The 12,255-nt window shown below is 35.8% G+C and overlaps 1 protein-coding gene across 1 annotated transcript in view; it reads left to right on the top strand.

Annotated features, from left to right (window-relative positions):
• Roe1 (grpE protein homolog, mitochondrial Roe1) overlaps nt 1-11,691 on the top strand; it is a 44,099-nt gene extending 32,408 nt beyond the window's left edge. Inside the window, exons 4-5 of the mRNA XM_089087518.1 lie at nt 2,147-2,263; nt 11,443-11,691. Of these exons, the coding sequence (XP_088943644.1) occupies nt 2,147-2,263; nt 11,443-11,631 (306 nt within the window). The 3' untranslated portion in view covers nt 11,632-11,691. The remainder of the gene's footprint in view (nt 1-2,146; nt 2,264-11,442) is intronic.
• Nucleotides 11,692-12,255: the final 564 nt, after the last annotated feature.

Raw genomic sequence — 12,255 nt, 5'->3', positions numbered from 1 at the left:
GCGGCTCATTGTTTTGGCTAGTGTAATGCCTCTGATAGTCCAAAAGATAAAAAGTGTGATGATGAAATTAAGAGTATTTTGAGCAATTCAACTAAATCTGAGCAGGAAATCTTTGGAGGCAATTTGATTAAAAAGGTTATACCGAAGCTTAAAAAGAAGTTTTCTTGTGGGTTGGATGGGATTTATGTATGCTATTTTGAGTTAGCCAGTGATTAGATTTTGACCATATTGATTTTTGGTTCCAGATGATTTTTACAGTAGGAGTTATGCCCGATAGCTTATGTTTTGGTGTTGTAACTCCAGTTTTGAAAAAAAGGGAAACCGCTTTGTTAATGTTCGTATTATAGGCCCATTACAGTTTCTAGTGTGTTTTCAAAGATTTTTTGAGTTGTTGATTATTGACAATATTCGTCAACAGTGTGTCATGCCTCCTTTTCAGTTTGGGTTTCAACTGCATCTTGGTTGCTACCACGCTTTAAGGAGTTTATGTACAATTTTAAAGGATGCTGAAAGATTAGATAGTCCTTTGGCTGAGGGCGCATATGACATTAGTAATGCTTTCGGATCTCTAATTCATCCTCAGGCTATGCATGAGTTATTAAAAAGGGGGATATCTGTTGATGTAGTTCGACCTCTTTATTGTTATAGACATCTTCGTGTACGTTTAAAGATTGGATCCTCGCTTCTTCCTTCAAAGCTCCGTGTGAATATTGGAATTAAACAAGGAGCCATTACCTCTCCTACTATTTATAATAACGCGAACCTAAGAGCCCAAGGGGGTTTATCACCTTGCTGTATATTGAACGGTTGTAGTGTGTCTGTTTTATGTTATGCGGATGACGTTCTTGACCTTACTAGGGCTGTGTTTAGTTTGGAAAAAAGTTTTAGGGAGATTGCTAAGAGTTATAATGAGATTGGTCTTTCTTTAAATGCAGCTAAGTCTCAAGTGCTATTATTTGATTTTAACCATCGTGAAATCCCTGATACAGTGAATCTTGGTGATTCTGATGTGGAACTATTGGAGAAGCTTCTGTGTAATGGCCTACCCGTTGGTACATCCATGAAATCAATTCAGGAACCACTAATTGCCAGAACCGTACGTAAGATCCGTAATGCGTATGCTGGTGCAGTTGGATCACAGCTGAATCTTAGTAAACGTTACCTCGTGAAAGTTTATAATGCTGTTTCTCTCCCACATGTTCTATACCTGGTTCCTTTCTGGGATATTTTTAACCAGTCGAATAAAATAGAAATCAGGAGGGTCTATTTTAAATATTTAAAGTTCCTTATTCGGGTTCCTCCTTGGACTAGGAATGGTGGACTGCAGGAGAGATACAGCTTGCCAGATCCTCTTGATGCGGCAGATAAGCTTTTTTACAAGCTTAGGGTTATCTGTTGAACTACCTTTGGATGGATTTTTTGTTTTAATGCTAATTTCCTTTTTTTTTTTTTTTTTTTTTTTTTTTTTTTTTTTTTTTCTTTTTTTTTTGCTGGGTTACTATTTTTTTTTATTGTATTATTTATTTGTATGATACATTTAAAGAGGTTTACAACCCTTGGAGTGGCTTAATTTTCTGAATTGTTTGGTTTATTGAGTTTCAATTTGTATGTATTTGCTCCTGTTTTTGTATGTGTTTTTTTTTTCTTTCATTTTGTTATACTCCATCGTCATGCTTTTTATTTGTGATGGGTTATAAAATAAAATAAATAAATTAGTCATTTTCCATTGAAATATGTTCCTAGTATGGAACCTTACTCGTTACTGATGATTTCCATCACTTTTAAACATGTATTTATTGAGCTATGTTTGTTGAACAGTCGTACGGAGTCGCCCAGTTGAATTTCTCTGACTTAGAGAGAATGCTCCTCAAAAGTTATGCTTTTAATTAGTATGTGAAAAGAATTTTTTATTAATCTCATTAATTAATGCAGTTCTTTTGCTAATTAATGTAATTAACTAAATTCTTTAGTTAATTTAATTGTTTTGCTCTTAGCAAATTGGTTTTGGAATAAATGTTTACTGGTTGCCTTGAAGGTTTTAATTCGCTTACTTTGTAAGCTTATGATACTTGTTGTTTTTAGTTTTTACTCTTGTTGTGTCTACCTGAAATTGTACTAAATTTATTTCTTTCCTTTCTTTTCTAAGGTAGCTGACATTTTGGCAAAAGCGACTGAGGTAGTCCCAGAAAGTGAACTAGTCAGTAATCTTCCTCTGAAAAATCTTTATCAAGGATTATTAATGACTGAAAAACAACTACAAGCTGTAAGTTGGAAATTCTTGAAAATATACAGTTTCTTTTGATTTTGTATTGGATTCTTTTTTATGCTTTCTTGTGTAATTTTTAGCATGTTGTTTTTCTGCTTTTCTACGGTTTTAATATATCAACGAAAGACAACAAGTTTGCTGTAATTCCAAAGTTGAGATTCAGCTCTATTCATCTACCGAATTTTTTTTTTTTTTTAAATTGAATGCATATGGTCCTTTAGATTGAAAATACATCGAGTATTAGGTGAAAACTCTTGACAAAGGAACAATTTTCCTAATATTTCAGCAAGTTTAAATCCTTCTCCAGGACAAAGTCTAAGAAATATCAAAATTATGGCTTGGTGAATCGATTGACCTGCAGCTAATGAATCCAATGATATAAATAGCATGACCTTTTGGTGCCATTTACAGGTGTTGGATTGTCGCTTGTTTTAGAGGGAACATACTTCTTATTAAAGAGTTGTTTATAAGCCATGTCTTGCAAGCCAAGAAAGACCCAAGTGCTAGAATTACCAGATAGAAGCTTAATGTTTTTTTAAATGACTCTGTTCAATTTCTCTTTCCACTACTAATGTAAGAAATTACATAAAAATAATATAAAATGCTATTTAAGGAAGCTCTCTAATGAAAAGTATATCCTTCTTTGAAAATAAAAATTGCTCTAGCAAGTTTCTCTTCAAATGGCAAATATAGTCTCAGGTTTTCTGCTGAGTGTGAGAATTAATGCATTAACTATCAGAAGCAAAAGAGGTGCCCTTTAGTTTAATCCCACCTCAATCTTCATGAAAAACAGCTTGCTGTGAAGCTAGATTAGTTTTTTGTGGCTTGAAGTTGTCCTGTAAAGTAAGAATCCTCATATTTCAAAATGTAACTTGAATGATCAAACAGAAAATGCCCTAGCTTGTAGTTTGATTCTTGTGGGTTGTATGGTTCTGTGAAAACTAGGACTCGCAAGTTTCAAGTGGTATTTTGGAATAACTAAACATAAATGTGTTATAACTTGTTATCTCTAGTCATTTTTGAGCTTCAAGCTTGGTCTCAGGCCATTTGCCCATAGCATATAATTGACATTGATTAATTTTTTGAACATTTAATCAATTTTAAATGTTTGACATTTGATAACTTCGGACCACTCTCTAAATGATATGTACTAGTTGCTAAATTTCCTCAAAATTCACATTGTAACTAAATTTGTTTTAGTAATTTGTTTTTTAATGATTGAAAAGTAAGCATTCAAAATCCAAAATAATAATGAACCGAATGAGGTATAATACATCTACATGTGCGAGATTGGACGGAGTGGGGGGGAGGGGTGACTCTTAATCTCTTCATGATTCTGACTTCAATAATAAGATGTAAATCTCTGCGAAGGTTTTAGATTGAGTATAGTTTAAGGTGCAATTAGCAATGAAGAAGTTACCGTTCCAAGGATACAGGATCCCCCAAACACCTAAGTCTTGCAGGTTTTGATTCCGTGGACGGTTAGTTAAATCTTTGGAAGTATCAAGTATATTCTAAAAATTCAAAAATAAGTCTATCATAGGCAGCGCGCTAGCGCTGCCTAAGTAAAGAACGATGTGGACACAATGTGTTTTTTTTTTTTTTTTTTTCTCCATACCCGGGCACATCGTATCGAAGGAGTCGTCGTAGAAACTTCGAAAAGGGCTGATTCGATTGAAAATTGGAGTGGCTAGTGCCCTTTTTAAGTCAGAAGTGATTGGAGGGCAACTAGCCCCCCCCCCACCCCCATTATCCTCAAACACATCCAATCAAAATTTTGAGATAGCCATTTTGTTCAGCGTAGTTGATTTCCAGATGGAAGATATGTTTTTGAGGAGGACACTCCCCCACAAACCTCAGGGAAAGGGTTTTAAGTTATGCCCTGGGTGTATGTACGGTTTTTATAGAAGGCGGTGTCGTATAAACTTCAAAAAAGGCTCATTCCATTGGAAATTCAATGGGCTAGTACCCTTTTTAATGGTCGAAAGTGATTGGAGGGCAACTAGCCCCCCCCCCCACCTCCCTCCTTCCCCCAAACACATCCAATCAAAATTTTGAGATTGCGATTTTGTTCAGCGTAGTTGATTTCCAGGTATAAAATATGTTTTTGAGGAGGACACTCCCCCACAACCCTCAGGGCAAGAGTTTTAAGTCATGCCCTTGGGGCATATGAGGTTCTTAAAGAAGATGTTGTCGTAGAAACTTCAAAACAGGCTCATTCGATTGGAAATTCAAAGGGCTAGTTTTTAATAGGGCCATTTTTAATAGTCGAAAGTGATTGGAGGGCAACTCGCCCCCCTCCCCCCACGCTCATCATTCCCCAAAACACATCCAATCAAAATTTTGAGATAGCCATTTTTTTCAGCATAGTTGATTTTCAGATATAAAATAATCTTTTTAGGAAGACTCTCAAACGAAACTATCCGGGCAAGTATTTTAATTAATAGACTGAGGGCATGTAAGGTTTTTATGGTAAACGTTGTCGTAGAAACTTCAAACAAACATAATTTAATTATACTTTTAATCGGTTCGTGCCCTTTTTAATAGTCGAAAGGGATTGGAGGGACACTAGCCCCCCCCCCCCGCCCATCATTCCCCCAAACACATCCAATCAAAATTTGTAGATAGCCATTTTGTTCAGCGTTGTTGATTTCCCGGTAGAAAATGTGTTTTTGAGGAGGACAGTCCCCCACAACCCTCAGGGCAAGGGTTTTAAGTTATGCCCTGGGGGTATATGAGGTTTTTAAAGAAGGCGTTGTCGTAGAAACTTCAATAAAAGCTCATTCGACTGGAAATTCAAAGGGCTAGTGCCCTTTTTAATAGTCGAAAGTGATTGGAGGGCAACTAGCCCCCCCCTCACACCCATCATTCCCCCAAACACATCCAATAAAAACTTTGATATAGCCATTTTGTTCAGGGTAGTTGATTTTCAGAAAGAAAACATATTTTTGAGGAGGACACTCCCCCACAACCCTCAGAGCAAGGATTATAAGTTATGCCCTGGGGGCATATAAGGTTTTTATTGAAATCTTTGTCTTAGAAAGTTGAAAAGAGACTCTTTCGATTTAAAACTGAAAGGACTAGTACCCTTTTTACTAGTCGAAAGTGATTTGAGGGCAACCAACCCCCCTCTCACGCCCACCTTTTCCCCAAACACATCCAATCAAAATTTTTAGATAGCCATTTTATTCAACGTAGTTGAAAGTTCTGGAAATTAGGTCTTTAAGGATGACAACCCCTCCCCCCACAGCCTTCAGGGCAAGGGTTGTAAGTTATGCCCTGGGGGGCATATAAAATTTTATTGAAAGCGTTGTCGTAGAAACTTCAAAAGGGCTCATTCAATTGGAAATTGAAAGGGCTAGTGCCTTTTTTAATAGTTGAACGTGATTGGATAGCGACTAACGTCCCTCTCACGCCCACCATTTTCCCAAACAGATCGAATTAAAATTTTGAGATATCCATTTTGTTCAACGTAGTTGAAAGTTCTGGAAATTTTGTCTTTTAGTAGGATAACTCCCCCAAAGCCCTCAGGGTAAGGATTTTAGGTTATGCCCTGGGGGCAAAAAAGGTTTGCGTTGAAAGAGCTGTAGTAGAAACTTCAAAAGGACTCATTCAATTGGAAATTGAAAGGGCTAGTACCTTTTTAATAGTTGAAAGTGATTGGATGAACGCCCCTCTCACGCCCACCATTTTCTCAAACACATCCAATCAAAATTTTGAGATATGCATTTTGTTCAACGTAGTTGAAAGTTCTGGAAATTAGGTATTTTAGAATGATAACCCCTCCCCCTCCCAGGAACCTCAGTGCAAGGGTTGTAAGTTATGCCCTGGGGGCATATAAGGTTTCGAATAAGGTTCGAAATCAAAAGGCCTAGTGCCCTTTTTAATAGTCGAAAGTGATTGGAAGACTTAACATTTTTATATAGTAAAGATCGATGTGGGTATAATGTTTTTTTGTTTTTTTTTTTGTCTAGACCAGGGCACTTTGTATCGAAGGAGCTGTCGTAGGAATTTCAAAAAGGGCTCATTCGATTGAAAATAGAAAGGGCTGATGCCCTTTTTAATAGTCGAAAGTGATTGGAGGGAAACTAATCCGCCTCCCACGCCCACCCTCCCATTTGACTTTATATTTAAAAACTAAATGTTGCCATAAGATTAAATCTAAATGCACTGTGTTAATGCTAATTCTCAATAAGGCATCTCAGCAGTATCCCATGAACGATTGAGGGTATTATGTTCAGACTTTCGGGGCTACTTCTGCTCTTAAAATTTAACCAAATCAAAATGGCGTATGTATATCCAAGCTATCAAAGAAAGTAAACAGATTTTTTTGCGATTGGTATCAAGTTTTCCATTTCAGGTCAACTAGAGGAGGTATGAAACTAAATTAAACACTACTATTTGTGTCCAGATTCTTAAATGGTGTATGTTGTTAAAAATGGCAAACAAGTTTTCTCCAGCATAAAAATAGCAGACCAAATTATAAATTCTTAAAAAACGAAAAGATTTAAAGTATTATTTTCTTTTTCCCTGAAAAGACTATGTCAATATAAAACGAACAGAAATGAATTAAAAAACTTTTTCCACAAAATAAGTTTTCAAAGAAAATTAAAGAACTCCATTACACAAAAAATGAGCAAATATAAAATCAAATAATCTACCAAGCGTGAAACTACCACAAATCATTATCGATAAATAAATGAAACCCAAAACGAACAGAAATTACAATAAATAACCGAGTCAAACTCAAAACGAGCAGAAACTAACATAAGATCGGCTCAAAACCCCTATGCCTTCCCAAGGCGAGGACATAATTTGCACTTTACTAAAAAAAAATACGAATGAATGTGCATTGTCGGTTTAATATACATATACTGATATATAGTAATCAAAATGTTAATATTATTTGATTTATTAAAGTTATAAAAGTAAAAACATTTATTTTTTTTTCAGTAAAGTGCAAATTTTTCTCTGGCCTTGGGAAGGCCTAGGGTTTTGAGCCCAACTTGTGTTAATTTCTGCTCGTTTTGAGTTTGACTCGGTTATTTATTGTAATTTCTGTTCGTTTTAGGTTTCTTTTATTTATGAATGCTGATTTGTGGTAGTTTCACGCTTGGTAGATTATTTGACTTTATTTTTGCTTATTTTTTGTTTAATGGAGTTCTTTACTCTTCTTTGAAAAACTTATTTTGTGCAAAAAGTTTTTTTTAATTGATTTCCATTAAGAGCTATGCAAATTGAATTTTCTTGACATAAATTTCTCGGTTATTAACCAAAGACCTTTTACACTGCTTTAGAATCTCAAGGATTATGATGAAATACTTACTGAAATGAAGGAGAGAGGGGTTCTTAGGCCTGGAAATTTGTTTTAGACCAATATGACCGGACTCATCTGGGGGGGGGGATTGCTTGACCAAACCCGGGGACAATTATATCACTTAACCTTCCCAGGAATACAAGTTTCCATCTTTAACGTTGAGAGCGATGCGAATTTTATTGAAATCTGGAAAAGTTGTTTCTTGGTTTAATGGCGGCTTTGACCTTACTTGACGAGCTTTCGCCTCTTGAAGGTATTGCAACACCTTTGATTTGCATCCAAGACGGTAGCGTACGCTCATCGTACCGTTCAGGCAACCAGCCAACACGCTTGTTACAACCAATGGCCATGCTTTATTTTTGATGGCTCATAGTAGGTACGCTCATCGTACAGTTCAGGCAACCACCCAACACGCTTGTTACAACCGATGGCCATGCTTTATTTTTGATGCCTCATAGTAGGTACGCTCATCGTACAGTTCTGGCAACCACCCAATACGTTTGTTACAACTAATGGCCATGCTTTATTTTTGATGCCTCAAAGTAGGGCGATTTTTTTTCTTATTCGATGTTTTTGGTATTACTATTTTCCTGAATCACAAACTAATTAGTTCATCGCTGTGCTTATATGGTGTAATTATTGATTTCTGCAATATCTATTGGTACTTGCCAATCCTTAATGCTCCTGCATACTTAGATGAAAAGGGATTATATATTTTAAGCCGCATTTTTAAAGTTCAATTGTCTTCCTTTTGCATCATTCGCAAAATTTTTGCAACAAACGATGCGAGTACAAATGAAATTGTGATGATTTTTTGTCTAAGATAAAAGACTTAAAATTGGACTGAAAACGTAGAATTATTTGCAAGTATTTAAATGTGTGATTAATTGTTCGTATCAGTGGTTTGAATCTTCAAAAAGTGCTCTTTTGGCCTAAATTGGCTGCTTTTCTTAGGAAGTCGTTTAGTTCAATTTGTACGCAGTCGTGTACCCGCCGTGGGACAGGAGACGCGTGTATTTTGTAATTCATTCAAATTTCCATATAAACCATATGTAATTCACCCACCTTTCAGAGAAACGAAAATGCAAAACGAACTGAGATTTACGTATAAAACAACAAGTCTTGCCACACTAAGTAATGTACGATTTTGTAAGTCAAAACGAAAACAAATTAGCATGTTTGTATTTGAGAGGGATGCCTTCATCATCAATCCCCTGTTTTTTACGATAAAGTTTAACTTGAAGCTTGCTAAAAAAGGTTTTAGGCGAATACCCCCCGCGAAAAATATCCCTCCGGAAAATACCCCCCGGAAAGACCCCCCCCCCCCCCAAAAAAAAAAAAAATTACCCTCCGTGGAAAATAAGACTTTCCAACTTTGAGAATTTTATTTGAGTTAATTTTTTTAATTTCCGTAGGGGAATGGAATTTTGGTACTTATGTATTAACGCGCCACTCACTCAAGTTTACGCTGTGTAAAATTCGAGAACACACCGTTTTTTTTTGTTAGTTTCTTCGTTACTTTAGAAATAAATTTGTGCTATAGATTTGCACATTAGGGGGGGGGGGTAAGCATAACGGCTCTACATGCAAAATGTGTTTGGTACAATTATTCTGCATATTAGATAGATAGACAAATAAGTGTATTTTAAAGCCAAATATACGGCCATGAACACAGTAAAATAACATAAATGAATATCGTGAATGGGTGGGGTGTTTACCCCCCCCCCCAAATGCCCTCCCCCACGAAAAATACCCCTCCCCCTCCTTCGGAAAGTAACCCCCGTGAAAAATACCCCGTCCTTGGAAAATACCCTCGTGGAAAATACCCCCCCCCCCTGTGGAAAATAAGGTTTCTAAATTTGAAACTTTTATTTGAGTTTTTTTTATATTTTTGTTGAAAAGTGCTAAGGAACGGGAAAAAGAGGAATTTACACACCAGAAGTGTCTTAAAAACTTAGAAAAAAAAATACAAATCCATTTGTGTTCAAAAGGCTTGCATATGACTTTCTGCAATTTTTGGCAGTAGCGTGTGCCAAATTAAAAAAAAAATGAGTAAGAAAAACAATTTAGGCAAACAATAATCAATATTAAGCTAAAACCTATGGCACCAAAAAGTTTAAGAAGGTTTGGCTATCCTTTGAAAGGATAGTTGGCTTTGGGAGCCAACACATTCTAAATTGTTTCAGTTTATACATACAATAGCGTTGTCAAATTCTATGAGTTTGTTTTTCTTATCTTCCAAGTGTAAAACTACCACAAATCACCATTAACAAATAAATGAAACCCAAAACTAACAAAAATTAAAATAGATAGCCTAGTCAAACTCAAAACGAGCAAAAATTCAAAGGAGTATGGCTGACAACCCACAGTTCCCGGAGGAAGGGCTGCAAGTTATGGACTTTACCCATTGTTTACATATAGTATTGATTATTGGTAAGTATACAGACGTATTCAGGAGGGGCTAATATAGACATTTTAATAGTGTTAATAAAGACAATTAATGGTGGGAGGGGAACGGAGGAGGAGATTCCCGATGGAGCCATGAAGTACCCCAGTGAGTGTATTACATCCTGATTGCAGCAATACTAGTGAGCTACACTATCGTTCATTTGAAATGGTTGCTTCCTAACAGATGAAAATATCCTAGTGTTGGACCCACATGCTTAACCCAACGATTCGGGTTGTTTAGTCCCAGTTTGCATACATTTCACTTTGACAGAAACTGTAATGCTTCTGGGTCGGCACTGATGTTTGTTCAAAAACATTTAAATGAAACATTACATTTACTTTATAATAGAATGTTTTTTTTTTTTTTTTTTTTTTTTTTGTTAACAAAATTTCCAGATACCACGCTATCCTTATGTAATTTTTTATTGGCCATATACCAAGAAAGAATTATTTTATGACTTCAACTATAAACAAAACTGACTAAAACTAAAAAAAAACTCAAATAAAAGTTTCAAATTTAGAAACCTTATTTTCCACTGGGGGTTAGGGTTTTTTCCACGAGGGTATTTTCCAAGGAGGGGGTATTTTTCGTGGGGGAGGGCATTTGGGGGGGGGGATTAAACACCCCCCATTCATTATATTCATTTATGTTATTTTACTGTGTTCATGGCCGTATATTTGGCTTTAATATACAGTTATTTGTCTATCTATCTAATATGCAGAATAATTGTACCAAACACATTTTGAATGCAGACCCGTTATGCTTACCCCCGCCCCTAATTTGCAAATCTATAGCGCAAATTTATTTCTAAAGTAACGAAGAAACTAACAAAAAAAAAACAAAAAAAAACGGTGTGTTCTCGAATTTTACACAGCGTAAACTTGAGTGAGTGGCGCGTAATACACAAGCACCAAAATTCCATCCCCCTACGGAAAAAAAATAAAATTCTCTAATTTGGAAAGCCTAATTTTCCACAGCGGTTATTTTTTTTTTTGGGGGGGGGGGTGTTTTCCGGGGGGGGGGGGTAAACGCCGGCCACCGCTAAAAAAAATTTATTAGAACACAACAAACATAATCAATTGGTGTATACTAATGCTTTATTCATTTGATTTCAATTCATTCGTCCCCTAATCCATAGTAAAAAAGAGAAACAAACAAAGGAAGGGAAATAATTCTGTATATTAAAGCTAGTGAAGTAAAAGTTAAACTTTATAATAAAGGAGGGTGGTTGAGGGTTTTTTTAAGCCCCTAAAGTGTATAAGATAATTTCTGTTTATTGCGCAGATTTTTCTTCAGTTTTTGTACATCCCTTCTTTGTCATGCATAGTCTTGTTATTTGAAAAAGGGGTAGAATATACTAACATAAAAGTTAAATATTTTTACTAAACTTGTAATTTTTTGTCGTTTTAGGTTTTCAGAAGAAACGGACTTACACAAATCAATCCCGTAGGAGAAATGTTTGACCCGAATCAGCACGAGGCACTGTTTCAGCAGCCTAATACTGGGAAAAAATCTGGAACTGTTGTTGTAGTTTCCAAAATAGGATACAAACTAAAGGATAGGACTGTCCGACCTGCTTCTGTAGGTGTTGCACAATAAGAACGTTTTTATTGTTAGCGTTACTTTTATAATTAAAATAAAAGTTATTTTTCAAGCGTAGTTAAGAGCACATAAATCAGTGGTCCCTCACCTTTTCTTAATGGTGACTCTTTAGATTTTTTAAGGATGTTTGCGATCCTTCGTTCTTATCTGCAATGTTTGATAAACGAAGTACAATATGAAGGGTTGGCAATATATTGATGAATGAGCTAGCATTTGTCCAGCAAGTGTTCTTGGCTTGAGTTTTTGTCAATGCCAATCTCTTGTCATCTTGAACATCTAGCTTATTCCTGGCGTTTGACTTGATCAGCAGAAGACTTGAAAATCCAATTGTACAGCGTAAGTAGAGGTACATGGCTTCTATATTCGAAAAGAAAGCAAGAAACTTTAGGATTTTAGGATATGAATGTCGCATTCTCATTGCCTTTTCAGTAGACTAATTTCATCGGCCAAAAGAACACTTTTTGACGATTCAAACCACTAATAGAAACAATTAATCACAAGTTTAAATACTTGCAAACAATTCCACGTTTTCAGTCCAATTATAAGTCTATTATCTTGGCCAAAAAATCATTGTAATTTCATTTTTACTCGTATTGTTTGTTGCAAAAATTTCGTAAATGA

This window comes from Artemia sp. Qi Xiang Cuo, chromosome 4 (assembly GCF_049724085.1).
Source record: "Artemia sp. Qi Xiang Cuo chromosome 4, ASM4972408v1, whole genome shotgun sequence".
Taxonomy (NCBI): domain Eukaryota; kingdom Metazoa; phylum Arthropoda; class Branchiopoda; order Anostraca; family Artemiidae; genus Artemia; species Artemia sp. Qi Xiang Cuo.
This window is presented reverse-complemented; position numbering and strand designations above follow the sequence as displayed.